This window comes from Syngnathus floridae, chromosome 2 (genome assembly GCF_059516105.1).
Source record: "Syngnathus floridae isolate MCC-2025c chromosome 2, RoL_Sflo_1.0, whole genome shotgun sequence".
Taxonomy (NCBI): Eukaryota; Metazoa; Chordata; class Actinopteri; order Syngnathiformes; family Syngnathidae; genus Syngnathus; species Syngnathus floridae.
The window spans coordinates 16,884,469-16,905,674 of NC_142414.1; the positions used below are offsets into that span (position 1 = coordinate 16,884,469).

At 41.0% G+C, this 21,206-nt stretch overlaps 2 protein-coding genes across 3 annotated transcripts; one reads left to right on the plus strand and one right to left on the minus strand.

The window, feature by feature from the left end:
• Positions 1-966: 966 nt before the first annotated feature.
• syn2a (synapsin IIa) lies at positions 967-9,044 on the plus strand. The gene is made up of 11 exons (XM_088398703.1): positions 967-1,469; positions 4,980-5,037; positions 5,128-5,219; positions 5,302-5,458; positions 5,526-5,615; positions 5,697-5,759; positions 5,885-6,027; positions 6,109-6,183; positions 6,507-6,609; positions 6,920-7,066; positions 7,266-9,044. The coding sequence occupies exons 1-11, from the start codon at positions 1,129-1,131 to the stop codon at positions 7,398-7,400; spliced, it is 1,404 nt and encodes a 467-aa protein (XP_088254829.1). The 5' UTR covers positions 967-1,128; the 3' UTR covers positions 7,401-9,044.
• Positions 9,045-11,195: 2,151 nt separating this feature from the next.
• raf1a (Raf-1 proto-oncogene, serine/threonine kinase a) lies at positions 11,196-21,117 on the minus strand. 2 transcript variants are annotated; one of them, XM_088398685.1, is made up of 18 exons: positions 20,635-21,117; positions 18,263-18,489; positions 17,953-18,065; positions 17,765-17,867; positions 17,519-17,676; positions 17,349-17,438; positions 15,497-15,650; positions 15,024-15,143; positions 14,868-14,892; positions 14,624-14,739; positions 14,397-14,514; positions 14,173-14,257; positions 13,885-14,061; positions 13,768-13,814; positions 13,564-13,682; positions 13,347-13,478; positions 12,219-12,353; positions 11,196-12,123 (listed from the first exon to the last, which is right to left on the minus strand). In XM_088398685.1, exons 2-18 carry the CDS (start codon positions 18,461-18,463, stop codon positions 11,983-11,985), a joined length of 2,034 nt encoding a protein of 677 aa, XP_088254811.1. In that variant the 5' UTR covers positions 18,464-18,489; positions 20,635-21,117; the 3' UTR covers positions 11,196-11,982. The 2 variants fall into 2 exon arrangements, with proteins under 2 accessions (XP_088254811.1, XP_088254816.1); XM_088398690.1 differs by lacking the exon at positions 15,024-15,143 and having other exon boundaries at positions 20,635-21,114.
• Positions 21,118-21,206: the final 89 nt, after the last annotated feature.

Consider the following 21,206-nt stretch of genomic DNA (forward strand, 5'->3'; position numbering starts at 1 on the left):
GTTAGAGCTTACTGATTTATTGATTGGTTCCTTCTTGTCCTTGGCAACATAATTGTCAAAAATGCTTTCACCCGATGAGTTTAATTTCATCTTCAGACTTTGTATCAATATAGAGTCAAGAGTTGCTTCTTGTTTCTTTCGGAGGAAAATGTCTTCTGAATCACAAACAAAAACTAAATAAAAATGTGCACTTGTTTGAGAGTGTGCAATGTGCAATTTTACATCAAAGTCCATTAAAATATTATATATTTACTATTATTATTATTGTTTCATTTCTTGTTGTTTCTTGTTTACATTGTGGGTCTCCCTGGGTATGAAATAAAGAATAAACTAAAGTATAGCAATGAATATGAAAACTAAAATTAACAAACAATCCAAATAACAGTATTTAAAAAGAAATGGGACAATAATTTACTTTTCAACATAATGTGATTTGCTGTTTTTTTTTAACTACACAAATTCTGTTTATGAATTTGCACATGTAAATTGCACTGAGACAGCACAGAGCGATGAAGGTCAAAAAGAATGTTGTACTTCAACATACCGTACTATTGGCCTGCATGATCAATAAAGCAATTGGGGAGAAATAGTTAACTGCATTTTGTGTCTCAGTGGGCTGCTTCTGCACTCGGCAGTGGCCACACGTCCGACCGGCCATTTTAGATTTAATGACTGAGCTATAGCGACGTACACAAACGTGCAAGGACATCGAAAGAGGTGTGAAGACGATGTGTTCTCTAAACACACGCACACTCCCACTGGAAAAGCTTCAGTTTCCTACAGCTGTGGTAAAATAATAATAAAAGCAATAAGAAGAAGAAACATGCCTGATAGGCAGCATACTGTGGGGGAGGGGTAGCAAAGAAGCAGACCACGCAGTGAGGGAGAAGAGGAGTGGCACAGCCTCAGCATCCTTTGCAATGGCTGAGGAGGATGCAGAGTGAGGAGATTGGCCGAGGGAGGGTGTGACGTCACCCCCAGTGTGTAGGAGCTCTGAGGATTTTCCAGCAAGCAGGAAGGGAGCGCATTCGCTGGGAATTTACACCGACAGCTCAGCCGTTGTCAGCTGTGGACCAAGAACAGAGAGTCTTTTTCCACAACCCGCCAACACTTTCTCCGGCTCCAGCCATGAATTATTTGCGAAGGCGTCTCTCGGACAGCACGTTTATCTCCAACCTGCCCAATGGCTACATGACAGACCTTCAGAGGCCTGACCCCGCTGAGCCTTCTCCACCGGCCACCACAGCCCTTGCCAAGTCCCCCACAGCCGGACCCATGCCTCCAGCCACTTCCCCAGCTCCTGAGAAAAAAGCCCCGCCGGCTCAATCGAGCGGAGCCGGTTTCTTCAGCTCCATCACTAACGTTGTCAAGCAGACGGCTGCCTCGGCAGGGCTTGTGGAGCAAACCTCAGTCACGACATCCAAGAAGTTCAAGATTCTCCTGGTCATCGACGAACAGCAGCAAGAGTGGTAAGGCAAACACATCTCTCTGTTAAGACGTTATTTTATCATGAGTCTCCAGCTGTCACTTCAAGTAGTTATTATGTCTAAATTTATGAAGGAGCCTACTGATGATCTTGTGCTCTAATGCATTCCGTATCGAATCCCATCCCATCAATGACATCAAGACGGAGGAGATTGTTTTGCTCTGTGCCATTCTGATGATTTTCTTAATTCCAAACATTTCCTCACAGCGGCTGTTTTTAAAATGGATGCTCCACAGGTTGCATCGATGCTCCCAGCAAGGCAAAATACTGCAGTGCTTATCCCCCTACCCCCCACCTTCTTCATCAATGGGGTTTCCCTCCACACAGACCACATGACCTGCGCTGCACTAACATACGAGAATCACACACTACACGGCAGCGCTACTTTAACGTGGTCGTTCTTTACCAATCTACAACCAAGAGTGCGATATTAAGGCATAAGCATCTCTGGTCCCTCTCTGGAATTTTAATCAGTCTATTGATTTCTTACATTTCTTACATGCTCGACATTAAAGTGAGTTGCTCATACTTTTACAAACGTTGTTTTATTGCTCTTTTATACTGAATCACTTGGCACATAGAGGGAAAATGTAAGCATGACAATAACTTGTAGTCTGTTGTTTTTGCAATTGCAATAATTTAATCCTTGAAGATAGATGACATTCAGAACACGTCACGCTTTGCAAAGGTTAAGGTATCAGCCGCAATTAGACTGGCGAGATGTTTCTGTGAGCAGAGCCGACCATCTATCTTGAATAAACCTGGATCAATGTGAATAAGATCAGGCAAGAGGCCAACCTTGTACATTAGCTTGCTACAATTTTGCCATCGAGTGGAAAGCCGAGAAGTAGCTACGATATCCACTGCATACACTGTACAATGTCTACACACCTCTGTTTAAATGCCAGATTTTTGTGGTATAACTGAACAAATACACCTTTAAAACTGCTGGATTATTAATTTGTGTTTTGCGCAAAACAATCCAGGAAGTGGCTCAATTTTTAACCTATTTTTTTTAACCAGAAGTACTAAGAGTGTAGTAGCTTCATATTTTCAAAAATATTTTCACCTGTTATGTGACTTCTAACTTGTAAACACAAAAAAAAGTTTTGTTTTATCTTTCCAAAAGGGGAACAAAAATTAAACATTTGAAATGAAGAATTAGGAGAAGAATGTGGGGACACCACATTCTTATAAGTTGAATGTGGTTGCATTCAGAATTAACCATTCACATTCAAACTAATGTTAACTCTTGCCATCATTTGAAATTTTGGATGTTGTAGTAGGACTTTCATGTCCCCCCCATGCATCTCTCTATCTATCTCTATGCTTGTTTCATGGACGTAAATATGACACTTTAAAGCAGTGGTTCTTAACCTGGGTTCGATCGAACCCAAGGGTTTGGTGAATCGGTCTCAGAGGTTCGGCAGAGGAGGTCCGAACACATCTGATTTATCGTGTAAATTCATGATGACGCATATCTGAACTGGTCTCGCAAAGGCAACCGCAGAAGTCACACTGATTTGCAGGTATATAATTTGTTTTGCGTTCATGCATTGTATTGGTTTTGTACTTTGAACAAGGTGATGTTCATGCACGGCTCATTTTGTGCAACAGTAAAAAACATTGATGTCTTGAGTTTGAAAACAAGAATTTTATTTTTCACTAAAGAGGGGTTCGGTAAACACGCATATGAAACTGGTGGGGTTCGGTAGCTCCAACAAGGTTAAGAACCACTGCTTTAAAGTGTTATTTGTTTGTTTTTTTTCTCCCTATTTTCATGTTTTATTTATTTATTTATTTATTTATTTATTTATTTATTTATTTATTTATTTATTTATTTATTTATTTATTTATTTATTTGTAAACACCCCCCCAGCAGTGAGATCGGTTATTTTTGTACTCGGCTCACTGACCTCCTCTCTCTAAGAGTTCCATCTATTTTTAATGGCCGCTCACCATGTTGTGAGTCCTTCATGTCGGGTCACCTGGTTACATCTGTGTTGGGTCTGTTTGTGAGAGTTTGGCGCACAGTAAGCTACTCTATAAGATTGGGTTAGTTTCGTTCATTCTGTAAAGGCAGTCTTATAAAATCATCTAAACTGTTATCAATGCTTAGTTTTCTCATTTTGTGACTACTTGGTATTCTAGTCGTACAATAGCAAAATGGAAAAAGCGCAGTACATACATACTAGCTGCGAGCAAAAGCATTAGGATAATGAAATCTATTTTTATTACTTTTGCTGAGTGGCTTCTGTCCTCAGTAATGCTGGCACCCTTGTGCAGTGCTGTATGTCATTGGAAAACCAGACCTGCTACGACTGAACTTAAGCATTCAGCCAAATCAGGTTCAACAAAGTCTTTTTGTGAGCATTTTTCTCGTGAACAGCTAAACTTTAACATAACCAGACTTTACTTTAGTTGCATAATTTATCTTGATCATCAAACGCAGTAGTCATAAAAACACGATAAAACGCATCCCGATTCCTTTTGTTTATGATCTAATGTTTGATTCGGGTCAAGCAAAGTCATATTGATTCCGCCGACAAATAAATAATGCAAGTAAACAGCTGCAATCGTGCTCTTCTCTTCCCCCCTGGTGTGCATGTTAAGCACCGTGCAGGAGAAAATAGAGCATATGCAGCATGTGGACAAGTATATCAGATAGATAACCACTTGAATGGTTTTTGGAGGCCTGCAACGATGAAAAGAGTGAGAAACCTTGGACTGAAGATGCGTTCAGTGATGTGGCTGTGGTGGTGAATGTTAATATGTGGAGTGATGTTCTTCACGCAGACAGAATTCACCATGGATTGTCCCGGTGTATGTTTTCTAAGTTTTTGTAAGTCGTTGTTCGTCCACTTCCTGCTTCAAGGTTTGCTCTTTGTCAAAGTCAAACAAATCTCCACACTGCAATTAGTTCCTGAATGAATTATTCAGCTCCAGAGCCACAGTTATTAAGCAGGAAGAGCAGACTACAGGACAGTAGATAGTGAGCACTCCCAGAAAAGAAGTCTGAGTCATCCTATGGGTAAGAGAGTCTTTGTAAAGTCTTTGAAACCTCCTGAAAAGAAGTCCATTACTTTGGTTGTATGTCTGTGGACTGGACAGGATGGCCTCCATTTTGTGTTAGCGCTACTATTAACACAAACATACTTGAATTGTCTGGTTTCTCGACCTTTTCATCTCTGTGGGAACTGTCTTTACATGTCAGAGAGCGGTAATTTGAACTAATCAGAGAGTGGCTAATGACTAACTTCACCCCTGAATAAATTACAATGGTAGAAAAGCAGAGAGACAATTATTCCTGAGTTGACTCTAATAAGAATGTGTTGTACATTTGATGGTTTAATTTGTGGAACGTTGCATGTGAAATGTCATTTCTCTTTTGTGCCGCTTGAAACGAACTGTTTTATTATCAATGTTGTATTCTTGGTTGTCAAATGGAAGATGTCTTGACCTATGACATAGTTTTTCATTTGTTTCAACTCAGGCCCAAGTTATTCCGAGGCAAGAAAATTTATGGGGACTATGACATCAAAGTGGAACAGGTTCGTTTGTATCCATCTTAACCAATTCTGTATGAAGAAAAATGTTGATAAGTTGCCAATCAATTGCTTATGTAATCATTAACTTTTCAGGCTGAGTTTAGCGAAATCAGCGTCATGGCTCAAGCCAATGGGACATGCAGCGTTACAATGCAGGTTTACAGAAACGGCACCAAGGTTGTCAGGTATGGTACATTTAAATACGTACAGTGCCGATGAACTAATTTTATCCATGTTGCCTAATAATCCGTCTTTCTTATTTTCTAGGTCATTTAAGCCAGACTTTGTGCTTATTCGCCAGCATGCCTTCAGTATGACGCAGAATGAAGATTTCCGCAACCTCATAATCGGTCTGCAATACGGAGGTGTTCCGAGCATTAACTCATTGGAGTCCATCTACAATTTGTGTGACAAGCCCTGGGCTGTAAGTCCTTCGATCATGACGTGCTTTTCTGGAGTGAAAAATACTGTACATATTTCTCTGTGTCTAGTTTGCCCAGCTTATCAACACATTCAGGAAGCTGGGTGCTGATAAGTTTCCACTGATTGAGCAGACCTTTTACCCAAACTACAAGGAGATGGTGAGACGACCAGCAACCCCGATACTCACCATTATTTCCCCATTGATCAGAACCCTCAAATGATCATTTAATACCTTATAGGTGAGCATGCCATCCTTCCCCGTGGTTGTCAAGATTGGCCACGCCCACTCTGGCATTGGAAAGGTTTGGCAATTATGCAGTTTAAGACACTGCCTTACTGTTAAATTTATTTATTTAATTTATTTATTTGGAGGGTATCTTACATTCTAAACATATAACATGAGAGGTATTTGTGTGTGGTTTTGCAGGTAAAGGTTGACAATCACAGTAAGTTCCAGGACATAGCCAGTGTCGTGGCTCTCACTCAGACATACACCACCACTGAACCTCTCATTGAGTCCAAGTATGATATCAGAATCCAGAAGATTGGCGCCGACTACAAAGCCTATATGTAGGTTTGATTGCATTCTTACAGGTCAAATTAAATGGATGGGATGGGAATTGTTTTCATGTTTTGGTCTTCACACCTCAGGAGAACGTCTATGTCAGGCAACTGGAAGACCAACACTGGCTCAGCAATGCTGGAGCAAGTGGCCATGACTGACAAGTGAGTATATATTCAGAATTCAAAATAACGACAAAAAAGTATCTAATAAATAAAACAGATGTGCTAGAAAACAAGTTACATATTCAAAATTCAAAACAACAACAACAACAACAACAAATCTAATAAATAAAACAGACGCGCTACAAAATAACTAAAGACATTTTTAAATCAGCATTAAAAATACATGTAGGAACACATGAAGCAATCTTGGATTAAAATTTGCCATTGACCAGTGTTTTTATCGAATGAAGATAAATTGTAGTCAGAAACTCTCATTGTAGATACTGGAAAGAACTTTTGAGTTATGTCTTGACACGTTTCAGATACAAGCTGTGGGTTGACACCTGCTCAGAGATTTTTGGAGGTCTGGATATTTGTGCAGTCAAGGCCATTCATGGGAAGGATGGAAAAGATTACATCACAGAGGTAAGAGTCGCACAAGTGACAGAATGTCTTCAGAATAGCAATCCAAAATCCACCTTTCTGAATATTATTACAAAGAAGCTGCGGTAGAAGACAAACAAGACAAATCACCCACCCACCATGCCACCGAGGATGTAAGATGTATGTTATTATCACCACAAGGCAAAGAAACTGCTGACCTAATATCTATAGTAAAATTGAAAGTTAATGGAAATATCTGATGTGTTGAAAGTAAAAAGGATTTCAGCCTCGATGTGAGATATTATACGTGGACAAAGTGGAACTGATGACGTATCAAATCAATATGATGCAGGTGGTGGGCTCATCTATGCCACTGGTCGGGGAGCATCAGTCTGAGGACAGACAGCTCATTTCAGACATGGTTCTGACTAAAATGAACCAGATAGCGGAAAAGGAGGCAAACGCCCCCCGAAAACCCTTGACCGTGCAACCCTCCCAGGTAAGCAATTTCACACACAAAAAAAGTCAAGGCAACAAACTTCAATAAAATTTTAACTTGGGTATAGAAAATTATAAACTATTTTTTCTTTGTTGTGCTATCGTGTTTGTTTTGCAGCGAAAAAATACAACTTGCAGATATCAGGTAATATGAGTTATAATTTCCCGCAGTGAGAATTTTTTTTTTTTGTCCCTTTCAGGGTACAGGCCAGAAAGGGGAAATAACAGGTGAGACCATGAAGAATGGTGCTGGCCGCCCACCTCAAGGATGTCTGCAGTACATCCTCGACTGTAATGGCGTGGCTGTGGGTCCGAAACCAGTCCAGGCTAACTGAATCAACCAGAAAGAGGAGGCGCGGGGAGGTCTCAGACTCAACCTTAAGCAGAACACAAGCGTGTGTGGATGCCGATAGCTAGGATCACAACTGGGGGACCGGGGCGCTCAGCTCGTTGCAGCCGAGTGACACCCCGGAAGATGTTTTTAACTCTATGCAGAGTCCTAATGTACTGTCTACTTGTCCATTTGTGTGCTTGTATCGGTCACCTGTGTTTCGGTAGCTGTGGATTTTCTTTGGAGCTGCTGATTGTGCCTACAATGAGTTGAGTGCCGCTCTGTGCTACTTGTTTGACCAGCTGTGAGCCTTTGGTTTGAATCTTTTCTGCTTTATACTTGGCTGTGTATATTTTAGTAGTGTTCAAACTGTGGAAACTTTGTTCTTAAATATGTATGCACTACTTGGGTGTGTATGGCTTTGGGTATTATTTTCATACATGATAGATATTTATTTTTGGTTTGCATGACTGATACCCAAGAGGGATGTTCTTGTAACAGTGGTTCTAAGACGTGCTCCCTGTAATACATGCAGATGTGTCATAGCTAACACGTACATGCTCACGACCAAACATGCATTAACACACTGCTCTGTTATATACAGCACACACACACAAACACACATGCTATTTTTTTTAATCTGTCACAGTGACAGAATGAAGAGATTATTTAGTGCAAATACAACGTGTAATTAAAATAGAAAATGTTAGATATTATGAAGGAAGATGTGCAGGTTTCAGTGCACATACACTTTAAATATATTCGTATGATTTTGAACCAAAGATACAATTATTTGCGTTACTGTGTTATTTATTCAACCCAGTTAGGCAATACACTTTCTGAGGATAATAATTTGACATGCGATCAATCACAGGCCAAGGAAATAAAACTGTTAAATAAGTGTTCTCTATCTACATCCTCTTGGAATATGTCCAAAGTAAAATCTACCACAAAATGTCCCTCGGTGACCATGCACTGGGTGTCTGTAATGGTGTTGCCATGACAACAGTGCAAGTGCTCTGAGCATCAGATTCAACTTGTTCCTCCTCAGTTTTCTCACACGCCTCCTGTGTGTGAATAAGTGCAATATTTTTATTATCATTATTACATATTTCATTTGAAATCAGCCCTTCCATGCAACTGATTCCAATAATTATAGTCATCTAAAATATTTTCTTGTTTCTTGTCCTGTGGCCCAAGCTAAATGGTGATACAACTGAAATAGCAACCGAATCAACTGTACAAAGATTTGCACAGTAAACTACTATGATAAAAAGAATTCTGTGCGCTCTTGTTTTCCAAGTTGTATCAAGTATATCTGTGAGTGTATCCTTGTACAAGCCATGCCTGAGGCTTTATGGATGTGTCGTACTGTTTACTAGGAAATATGCCATGACATTGATTTCGAAGGGAGCAGACGCTATAATACCAAGAGTCTGATTGATGAAAGTGGACATGCTTATTTTGGGCTGAATGTTCAGATAAAACCTATTCAGACGTGCCAGACTGTAGATATGAATGGTTATAGCGGGTGAATTGCTGTTAGACTGTTTAAAACCTAGACTGGAATACAATATACTGTGGAAAGATTCATAACGCTTCGTCCCCTTTGTCAATGGCAATAAAGCTTCCTTTGCACTGAAGACAATGTAAATTGATCCTTTTTTTCATGTACTATATATCACTTGCTTTTATGGTTGCAGGTGAGCTGGAGCTGGTCCCAGCTGACTTCGCGAAAGAAGGGCAATAAAAACAGGAGGCCAGTCAATCATGAGAATAACTGCGATAGTCAACTTTTACAAAACATACGGTGTCATATGAAAAGATAAAATATCAGAGATTTGGTTGGTGGCTACATTTAAATTATGCATGATCCATATTGGTGTGCATTGCTGAATTCACAACCTATACACCTATTACATTTTTTTTTAACACCCACACTACTTCCCTGATGAGACCTTAAATGCATGATTAAGGAATATAGTGCTTAACTGTATCTGACAACAGAATACTACTTTTGATAATTAGTGAGTGATATGATAGATGGCTGGGTTGATGGCTACTGTCAATAAAGCAAAAGTAGGAAACATTATGATCAGCATGCCCTGGCAATGCATTTATGATCCTATATGGTCATTTCTAAATCAATAGATGCGTTCATTTTTCTCATCTTGGAATCCTCTGGGTGACCACTTCTCAATGTTTATGACACAAGAAACCATTTAAACCTTCGTAAACTGCACTCACTAATGGGGCCCAATAGTGTCTTTACACAGCATATGAGGAGTTGAATTTATAGCCTCGAGCTCATGGACCATCTGCCTGCCACTGTCAAAGCTGCAATTAATGCTTTTAATGGGTCTGATCATTAATTAGAATTGCAGCATGCAGGGCGGCACAGTGGTGGTGATGGGTTTGATTCTGGGCTCTAACTTTCCTGTGTGGGGCTCTCCCCGTGCAGGTGTAGCTAAACCGCCCACTGCCCAAAGACTGGATGGATGGTTGTCAGCATGCACCTCCGGTGGTTTAGAAAAGAATAGCAATTTTAGACTCTGGGGATGGAGAGAAAATTGCTGCCACCTGCTGGTATGGCTGACACACAAGAGAACTGTCACTGTGGTTACATAACGTCTGAAAATAATGGCCTGTGTATTTTTTTGTTCAGTATATGTTTTATTCAGAAATGATGAGATTGTATTTTTTAATAATATAATATATGGGATAAAAATGTATTTTCTGTTTTGTTTGTTTTAGGATGTTAATTTTAGGAGAGGTGGTCAGCACCCTGAGGAGATGTGCAAGACAAAAAAAAAAAAGTCAAAATCTGATTTCGGCTATTTTAAAAGGCTGATGATAATCATGTGTGACGGCTGCACTATACTTTATTGCCAAGAGTTTACTTGACATAGATATATTCAATGCATTTTGACATAGATAAATTCAATGCATTTTTAAAACTCACTTTGTCCTGGCCCCCGATCGTTCAGTAGAGCCTTCCAGAGGTCAAAAGGTGAAAGAAAAGCAAACATTAAGCGTCACTTCAAGTGACCTAAACCAGACCTGAGCAAAGTACAGCTCGGGGGCCACATCCAGCCCGCCCAGTCTGACTGGTCCTCAGTGACCATTAGGATAAAACACCCCGAGCTCTTCTTGTTGGGTGGAAAATCTGTCCACAAAAACAAATTGATGTCTTGAGAGAGACTGTGTGGCTACCAAAGTCACTTTAGGAAAGAGCAACACCCACTAGAAATAGAAAAAGCAATATAGCAGAATATGTGGCACTTTGCCAGTTAGGAGATCATACTCCATTTAGAGGACATCAAGTGATGCCTTTTAGTAGATGCAGTTCCATCACCATCGTGAATCAGCAACATTAGGGGCTAAAAATAAAATAACAGAAGCTGATGTCTATTAAACTAAACCAAATCTAATATGTTGAGGAAAGAGCCAAGCAAATACGTCTATGTTCACATTAAATTTGCACTTGCACTCAATGGGGTTTCTACTCATTGCTTATTTACACTAAAACAAACTTGCTCAAAATCCACAACAAGCCTCCCCCGGTGGTTTAATTGTTTTTCCACCAAGTGGAATACTCCTGTGGCGTGTTTGGACTGGATTCCCCTGAGAGGTTACACCACTTTGCCAATGCTACAGTAAACATCACATCACACCGCCAAGACCTACACCGATGTGTGAGATTTTGACATCTATGGAAAAAAAGACAACTGCACAATTCATTCTTCACCTCTTAAAATCCCAAATGTCTACTGAAAAATAAATCCCTGAGCATTTGGCATAGAATTTAACTTAAGTTTATTAAAATAGTGAAGACAACTTTCTCACCGAGCTGACATTAAAACATTTGACCTGCTGAATGAGACATGACAATTATTCCAAATCACTTAATATTCTAAACAACGACCTAAATCGTCCAGCTCGTTACAGCGAGTGCTAAAAACTTTTGGACATCTCAGATACTGTTGTGGAGAATGACAAAGTAAACTACTGCTTTTGCCAAAATGTGCAAAGTCATCATCTTCCACGGTTACCCTTGCTCATCGTTCGACAGGCTTCAGTTGACACAAAAATGTACTGATGTAAAAGACAAAAAAAAAAAAAGAAAACATTTACCATATCCAATCCATTGTCTTTTAAGACAATGCAAAAATATATATTTGTGGGTTTCCTCCTTAAGCAGCTGAGTTTTTTAAAGGTCCTCTTAGAAAAAAAAAGAAAAGAAAAAAATCAGGCGACAAAACAGTTGCTTTACATCCAAGCTAAGACGGTGCAATGCTCTTGTGTTTCCTTCAATGTCCATGCATGATGTTCGTGCATGTATATACAAAAAGGCACCTGCATATTTGTAATGTGCAGCAAAAGGGTAGACTCTGTCTTCACCCTTTTCATTTGTAAATCCTACTGTGCCGCTATTGCTGTTCGCTCCCTCTGCTTGTCTTTCCTTATACTGATTAATGGTTTTAAAGTATATGCTGCGCGTTAGGGTGTAGTGAGGATTGTACTGCCGGATTCGACAACTATGGACATTGTTGGGACGGTGGATGGGGGCAGAACTGTCTATTGCTCTAAAAAACAGGCAGTCTGGTGGAGGTCAGAGTACAAGCATTGATATCCTCGGTGTGGGTGGCTCTGTGCAGGGACGGTTCTGAGGCACTGTGGTTTATCTTAGGCAAGGCGTGCTGAAGAAGCTCGATAGAGGACAGGATCTTGTATATAAAAAAAAAATTTGAAAAGAATTAAATCCAGCTTGAGTTTGAAACGTGCAATAAGTGAGATGGAGAGAGCAAAAGCAGCAAATCACCTGTGGGAAGAGCGGCCTCTCATCTTTGGACTTCTTGATGCAGTCAGCGACCAACCTTTTCATTGCTTTGGGACAGTTCTTGTAGAGTTTACTAAGGTCAGGTGACAGATAGCCCCGTCCCACCATGAAGATAATCTGAAAGGGAAAAAGATTTCTTTTTTGCTAACTCACCACAGAAGCAATACTAAGACCACAGGTTTGAGGCTTATCGTACAGTACCAGTATAACTTACATGATACAAAAATGTCACATGGCAAGATTAATATTGACCATGCAATATATTCCATTTGATCCACATCATGAACCCAAACATGATATGATGACCAAGTCAGTGAAACATGAAAAGCGCACCCAGTAAACAGTACGACCCTGAAGCAGGCTGGCAGTAGATTGTAAAACTGTGCATTTTATTACGCTGGCTTTACGACGGCATTAGAAGTAAAAATGATGCGGAGACGGCTGCACTGCGAGATGTACGGCAGGTAAGAACCCTGCCGTGGGCACGGAATCTGTCATATAATGAAACCCCAAACATGCTCCCCAAGTCATCTGAGTATGAAAATGAGCCATACATGATCCAGGTCAGACTATGTGACCTGAGAAGGGACATAAAACCACACACATCTCGAGTTGTGTTACTGATTCTAAAGTTAGGTCAATGGCTACACAGCGCAAAACCACAACCACAACCCCCTTCAGACAGCATGCTGGAGTTTTTCCACTAGCTTTTCTCCCCATCACACCTGGACCCAGTCAGAGCAGGACCAGATTTTTAGACACTACTTAAACTATTCATATAGCCCCACATCAAACACAATAGCTGTAACACAATATAATGAGAATATTTCTATCGTCTACTGATTTACTTTTGTTGAATCAGTCCCCAAATTAATAGTGTGCGTCGGAGTTGAGCGTCGGTCGCCAGCCACGGCAAAAACAAGTTTGGGAAATGCGCAATAATAGAGCAGCAGCTCACTATTTTGGCTTAAGCTAATATGTTGCTAGCCAAAAGCAAATATTGTAGAGGAACTGAAAGTTGAGTAACCCCTATGAAGAAACAGTATTCGGAAAGTTGAGAATAAAATGCATCCATTGACATAAATCATGCATTTCTGGAGTTTATTATACCTGATCTCTGTTTGCTGTCTGGGCATATGGGAGCTCTCCTGTCATAAGCTCGAAAAGAACAATTCCATAGGAATAGACATCTGATTGGAAGCTGTATGGATTGTTATCCTGCATTCGTATGACTTCGGGAGCCTTTGAAGAGACAACATATTTCTTGTCACGAGTGTATTTTTCAAACATCTTATGACAGTACAAATAAGAAAGCTTGTTTACAAACCATCCAGAGAATCGACCCGGAAGGTTGCTCCACCTGATGCGAGCCACTCCACCTGGCCTTTACCGTTGCAAGACCGAAGTCGCCAATTTTTACAGTCAGCCCTTCATGCAAAAAGATGTCTTCCGTGCTGTCAAGGGTTCATAGCTTAAACGCTGAGACAATGCACATCATTGGAGATACAGGAACAGCAGGTGAGAAGGATACTGTTGGACTTCATGTCACGATGAATGATGTTCTTTGCATGTAGATAGCTGAAAAGGAATGCATCCAATGAAAATCGGTCATTTTGCATTTCAATCAGACAATTTCTTTGTGACTTACTCCATGCCCTGAGCTGTCTGCCTGGAGATGTCTATAAGCTGGATCATCTTGAAGTTGGTCTCCAGGACATGAATGTGTTTGTAGAGGCTGCTGCCCTCGCACCACTGGGCCACAATGGCCAGGTTGTCCTTTGTCATGTAGCCCATAAACAACAGGATGTTGACATGTCTGGTTTTTCTGGGAGCAAAGACGGGAATTGACGAAACACAATAAGATCAAAGACTGCAAGAGACGAATTGCCAAATGAGCATTTTGAAGAGGCGAAAGCTAATCTCCTGCATTTCTTACCTTAGGACAGCTACTTCATTTTTAAATGCCTGCAACTGCTCCGGAGTAGGGTTGGTCACCTTTAAAATCTTCACTGCTACATCACCTATTAAATAAAAAATAAAAAAAATAAAATACTTGCATTTGCTGTGATGCAACGTGCATAGCGACATGGGGAAAAAAATCATGAGCGTTCGTGACTGCACTCAAACGGGCCTTGACCCTTCTGCCCCCATCATTCCTACCATGCCATTTCCCTTTGTATACAGTTCCAAAGGAGCCTGAACCAATGCGGGACTGAAGATACACCTCACTGGCTTCAATCTCCCAGTAGTAACTGGAATCGCGCTTCTCCCGAGGCCTCTGGATGTTTACAAAATCAAAAAGGTTCATATTGTATTAAACACCATTGACTAAACACAAAAGAAACCACTTGGACAACATTAATAAGGTATCTGATCGAAGAAATTACAATTTTAATCTTCTCCTGAGTGTTGAAGGAAGTGGCCCGCTCTCGCTGGGCCGGGGCAGGGCTTTTGGCTTGGGACTGGGACCAGCCAGTAGGACTCTGGGCGGGGGAACTCCCAGCTGTAGAAAGTATAAAAGGGAATTAGGCCTTTGAATGGTTTCAGACGGATCACGTTGGTGACAAACACAGATACAACGAAAGGAGGGAAACATTTTATGGCGACGCAGCAACAACAACAAAAACTTACCCGAGTCGTGATTTCGCATTGCATCCTAGAAAGACAACAAAAAAAAACAGATCCCATCACATAAGGTCGACCTTCAATAACCCAATGTAAAAGCAGGTAGCATGTAAGGAGGGCAGACTCGACAGAGCAGTACAAAATCATACTCCGCTTTCTAACCTTTTCTGGACTCTCAGATGAGGTCTCAACAAAAGACTGGGCGAAGTGGACAATACCTACTTTCCTCTTCAGCCAGAATCTATGGCACCAGGAGGTAGGGAAGGTATTCAGGCAGTCTAGCTACTCCCCAACAGGGGATGACAACAACAGTGAGGGCAGCAGAGAAAATGAAAAGGAACACAGGGAAGGAAAATGAGGAATAGATAACAGGAATGAAAAGCTTAATATTAAGTAAGCATAACTGAAGAGAATAATAAAAAATCTGCAGGAACTGCTGGTGGTGTAAGAGTCAACTTGAGTAAGGGAGGAGTTTGGAATTAGCCTTGCCCAGGTTACTTATTACAGAAACACATATTTATAACCAATCAGATGCAGAAAGATTGTTGGAATGCACGAGAAAGAGCCAGAAATCTTTAGGGAACGGGGGTCTGCACCTAGAGGTGCACCGAGAGGCCTGTGTTGCTTGTAGTTACCTCAATCGTACTGCCGTCTATAGGCAGGGTTGTGCTAACTAAGTTGACATTTGGCGTTGAAGTGGAGCGCTGCCTCTGGGAAAGGCCGCCGCCTGTGGGCGGGTAGGGTGTGGCATAGTTGAAGGCATGTGGCGTTGAATATCGGTGGGCAGAGCTGTGAGGGCGACAGAATGCAATCGTATGAACGGTAGCCTCTGAATCTTATCTGACATCTGATCTTTTCACAGCAAACGCAACACTGCGTTGCTGCTATTGACAACTAGCCAAGTTTGATTGTCATTGCAGTGTTTTGTGTACAACTGGACTATCCACTTCCAGGTTTGTGATTGATGGTTAGGCTTGTCGTGAGAGGCTTATGTATAGCGAAAAAATCTGTGTTCGTTTTCAAATGCTTAGTAATTGATGCCACTATAGTATGCGCTATGTATACACTTTCTGGTGAAGGGGGAAAAACAGGAAAGATTGGGTTCATCTCAATTTAATGTGCTGACCCCTGTAATTACAGACGCGAGTTGTGTGCTTGACTGGTTGTCCTAAATGGCTGAACGGACCTTACAGTAGCCTAATTGCTCACCCCCCCCCCCCCCCCCCCTCTTAACTCAAGCAACCACGAATCAAAAGATTACTCGTATTTCAAATTTTGGACGACTATACAACATAACAACCACAAAAAACAGTTCTTAACTCGAAAAATATGTATACAAATACAAATATGGTGGTGACTAAGACTGAGAACTGAATTGGCCATTAAAAACAAATGCACTATTTGAATTTTTAGATTTGAGGGAGAACAAACCATATCATATTGTGCCTTTCGCTGTTGGCCTCTCACACTATCCTGGCATAAAAAAAGCAGTTTGCAAACTCGGACACCGGACCGAAGACATGACCTCCCTCAGGTTCGCTTAGCACTTGCTTATGAATGCAGATAATTTTAAAACTGGAGCAAAAATAAAAATAAAATAAACACTTGGTTGTTTTGCCAAGGTACAGCAAAGCTAAAAAGGAAAACCTTTCCGTAGATCGACATGGCCGCGTATCGGTGTAGACACGTTTTCAGATACTGGTAAGTGAATATGAGACTTAATACATCCTATATACATACACAGACAGCATTCACACATTCATATGATGGCAAAAGCCTACAGCTGTCTGTGTTGTCACGTGTTGATATATACCTCCAGTATGATACTGCACTATTACTGGAGTGTACTACATGGAGCTCACTACCAGAAAATCAAGTTTCAAAACAGTTCCCGAGATTGCTGTTTGTAGAACACCTTGCACGGCGAGTGTGCTAATTTGGCAGCTCATGGTGTTTTTAATGGTTTGAAGTGCGACTGAAACAACAGGCTCTTTTCACATCTCCTTTTATATTAGCCCTTGGACTGCTAAGCCCCCTGTAAAGCTGAAAACGTCATTAGACACGGGATTTTATCCAATTCCTATTAAGGCTCTTTGTAAATTAGAACACAACCTGAACTGTGTAGCAAGCAAAAACATGCATGCCAAATGACATCATCAAACAAAACAAAAAAATGCAAAGCAAAAAAATGTTTTTGAGAAACAGTATGTTAAACACCTTAGTCTTAATGAATATCGGTCAACCGGAATAAGCTCGATACTTTCATCTAAAATCAGACCTAGTGACACAATAGCCATCAAAGCCAACTTTTGGGTTTTTCTTCGCCCCAACTTGCTGTCCAGTTTATACGATACCAATGGATTAATGGTTAACCTAATTTGCCTGCTTCCAGCATAATGTCAGATGCACAAAAGGAAAATGCTAGAGAAAAATACATGTGATGTTGTAACGAGTGTGAATCTGTGTGCTAACTATATCAAGAGACACCTTGGAAAGCGAGTTAATGATTCTCTCATTCGCCGAGATGTCAACGAAGGAAGTGAAGGGGCACCACTCTCACCGGGTGTTGGGCACAAACTGAAGAGAGAGACATGGGGTGACTAAACCTGAAATTATCGCTATAGAGTGAAAACCACTTATCAAACTGGGACACTTACAGGAGTTGTCGGATATTGCTCCAGTCCACACACATTGTGGGTACTTTGGTGCTGCAGTGCTCGTGGAACTTGTAGCCACACGTTTGGCAACGGAAAGCATTCAAAAGAAACTTCTGGCAAATGTCACAGTATGCTAACTTCAGATAGGTTTTCCGGACCTGCAACATGTACAAGATTTGTACATTGTTTTATTTTTTGGAAGAGACAATAATTTGGGAAATGTCAACAAATGCTTCAAATACTCACAAAATTATGTGTGGTCAGAGGAACATGATCCAAAACTTCCACCAACAACTCTTCGCCAATCAGGGAGGTTGAGTCTGTATTCCAGTCCATTCGTAGTTTTTTACTGTCCCGCAAATAATAGCAAAATATTTAAATGAAGAAAAAAAAAACAGCTATAACACCATCCATCCATCCATTTTGAAGCTTACCTCCTCTGCCCAGGGTGTAATCTGAAAACAGCACAACACTGAGGCTGCAGACCTCGCACCTTTAAGGCTTTAATCAGGCAGCTCTGCAAAGTCATACCCGGCCGTACGTTTACCTAGAGGAGACAATGAAAATCTGAGCCTTTGAGCATAACTTTGTGTGCCTTCAAGCGGTTTCGCCAGCAGAATTTCCTCAACAAGCAACTCCTGCAGTACCAGTGGGCCATTTTCTAAACGTGCGTGTGTGTCTATGTCTGTGTCTGTGTCTGTGTGTATATATATGTATAATTATTATTATTTTTAATTAGCTCACCACAGTGCGCTGCTGGTTTGGGAGGTAGACACGGATGGTGCTGCTCGTTTTCGAGTCGGGTAACTTGCTGTCATCCGAGGAGCGACGCTGGCAGGGAAATCCCTCGACCCTAGTCGGCGAAAGGCACGGGCCCTCGAAGGCAGAGTCCTTCATTCCAAAGCCATTGCTCAGGGTCTTCCATGCTCCATGGAGGTGCTCCATCAGTAAAGCCTAGTGCTTTCAACGGTCTGGAAAAAAAATTTTTGAATGCTTTAAAAGCTCACATCATCAGCTGACATAATCAATACTGCATTAGTCCGTTTTCGAAACGAGAGTGATGCAGTGAGGAGACTCCGTGTCAAAGTGTGTGAAACTAACCCACAGCAACGAATAAGAGGTAGACATTTCTGTTAAGTATATTGCCCTGTCAATTTTATAGAGCTTTGAGCGTTACAAAATATCTTGCATGAGATGCCATAATTCTTCATGGTAAGAAATGTGTTGATTCAAAATCAAATTCATCTCAGGTGGATTTATGTAGTAAATGTCAAGTGATGACTGCAATCTTCTCAGAAGTAGTGAGTGAATTCTGACCAAGACTGCTGCTGAGCCAAAATGACAAGGACACCATACCAAAGCAATTGCCAGGTAAAAAGCACTAAATATAAATCACCTTGTAGGTGTTGTGAGCAGGGTGGAGGTGACATGGTTTGGTTTAAACCAGCAGTGGTGCTGGTGATGTAATCACAACATATTAGAATCCTAAAGAGCAAGTTGATATCATCTTAAGCTATAAAATGGCTCGTTGGCTGATGAGAAATTAGCAATCAAAAATACATAAGGAAAATCTGGTTTGGTTGTTAAGTGGTACTCGCTTGCTACTAAACCCAAAACACCACAAAATAACCTGACATATTGACAGACGGGTCATGGTGGATTCTGCTTTGGTGCCATTTGGACACATACCAGTGACCCAAACATACGACACCATGTTTTTATTTCTGTGGTCTTCTGCCATAAACACGGCACTTCAAGGTTCACTGTGTTGTGAGGACTCGAGGCCGTTAGACTCTACTGTAAACAAACAAGTCACCCAGATAACACAATTCCCAAAATGCTTAGAGAGAGAAAAAAAAAAAATCTCCCATCCAATACTTTCCATCCTGGTGATAATATGAACTTCACCAGATCTTTTCAGCGAGATTTTGTAGTTAATTCTGATCATTCATAATCTGTCACAGCTTTTCTCATCAGATAACTATAATTCAATAATAGCAAACATAACCAATGCTGACTCAACGTTATTAACGTGGATGCCTCGGGGCTGAGGACGGGTATAAAAACACACTTTGGTTAAAGCATCGTGTTGCCATAAACCCTCAAAGTTACATCAATGTGGCAACAAAGACGACCCACAAGTATGTGAGCAAACCTCAATGAAATGCAAAGGATCTTTAAAGGTCAAAACTGCACAAAGATGACAATATAGTACTGGCACAAATGGTGAAGCATAACAGCAAACTATATGTCATATTTTAAAAGCGATTCAGTTACATGACCAAAAATAAAAACATGAATGCATGGTTTGGAGGGAAAAAAAAAGAACACCACAATAAGTACAATATTTTAGGCGTATTGTTCTTCAATGGGGTATTTCGGTTGTGCTGTAGTGAAAAGTGCTGCGTTTGCATCTACCATGTAACGTGACCTGTCTGAAAGAAACCAGATATCTTGCTAACGTGCAGTGCTTTGCAGTGAGTGTGCTCACTAAAAGGTCTGCTTCACATCACTGAAAACAGAAGGGGAAGCAAGGGGTGTGCCTCCAATTCAACTTGGTTTATTTTTTCATACGTGTAAAGGGAGGGGGGTTATTTTACTATTACAGTGCATTTTCTGTATCATTCTGCACAAAAATAAGATCGGGTGGCAAATCTCACTTTCTGATCTTTTCTAACGAGATTTCTACAGGAATGTAAAAGCAAAAATGATTTTTATCCAGTATGATCGCTATGTAGCGCGAAATTATGTCCTTTTCTATCTAATGTCATGCACCCAGCAGGTCAAACCACATAACGCAGACAATCGGCTTCTGCCAAGTCATAAATGGTGAAATCAATGACATTCGTGCCCATTGTCTTACGTCGAGTAACGTTGCATTAAATAGCAACAAAGGAGGAACGTAATAAAGTTAAATAATTCGTAACACTGCTGTCGCTACTACAGTGGTAGCCGATGTAGGCCCCCAGAAACGAACGCTACACTGTTCGCTCACACGCTTTACAACAATTAGTTTTATTCAGACTCGCTATAAACAGTTGTAGTTAGCTTTTCCATGTAGCTACGAGAGTAACCGCGCTATATCCAGCAAATTGTGATTGAGTGCGTCTGCTTACCAAGAGAAGTTGGGAAAGTTGTGCTCCGCCATAACTTAAGGAAAAAGTGGCGTCGGTGACATCATCATATTTGCAACGCATTCAAAGAAAAGGCCAAGTGACTTTGGCACTCCAAAAAAAAAAAAAAAACGCGTATCCCGTAAAACGTCGCGATAGTGAGCGGCGTGAAGGTCGCGGGCCGGTCGTCTCAAAACCTAAGATAAGTTTGATCTTCCCCAAAGTGCAGTTTTGAAGGCGAAGTTGATCGGTCCCTTAAAAAGTGACACGACGAGTGCATTCATTGTTGTGTTAGGTTGAGCGAAGCTGTTTTAATTCCTGCCCGTTCTCGACTCCTTTCGTCCAATAATAGTTACAATGGAGGGTAAAAAAGGTTTAACTCGCGGTGGCCTGCGTCCGTCTGACGAGTGACGACTGCGATTAACACAAGAGCTCGCAATCAAAACGAGAGACTAGCATCAATCCCACTGCTCTAAAGCCCTCCCACGCCAACCATGATGTTTTGCCCCCTAACACGAGAGAAACACACCGCGAAATCAGAGAACAAAAGCTTATATTGAATTGCGTGTCAGGCC

What these genes read in the sequence shown, in the direction of transcription:
- raf1a (XM_088398685.1), bottom strand. Translation starts at nt 18,463, where the DNA reads ATGGAGCACCTCCATGGAGCATGGAAGACCCTGAGCAATGGCTTTGGA. An exon ending in TTACACCCTGGGCAGAGGAG is followed by an intron (nt 17,868 to 17,952) that starts GTAAGCTTCAAA and finishes TTTGCGGGACAG; the next exon opens with TAAAAAACTACGAATGGACT. An exon ending in AATGCGAAATCACGACTCGG is followed by an intron (nt 14,740 to 14,867) that starts GTAAGTTTTTGT and finishes TACTTTCTACAG; the next exon opens with CTGGGAGTTCCCCCGCCCAG.
- syn2a (XM_088398703.1), top strand. Translation starts at nt 1,129, where the DNA reads ATGAATTATTTGCGAAGGCGTCTCTCGGACAGCACGTTTATCTCCAAC. An exon ending in CCCACTCTGGCATTGGAAAG is followed by an intron (nt 5,760 to 5,884) that starts GTTTGGCAATTA and finishes GTGGTTTTGCAG; the next exon opens with GTAAAGGTTGACAATCACAG. An exon ending in GAAAAGATTACATCACAGAG is followed by an intron (nt 6,610 to 6,919) that starts GTAAGAGTCGCA and finishes AATATGATGCAG; the next exon opens with GTGGTGGGCTCATCTATGCC.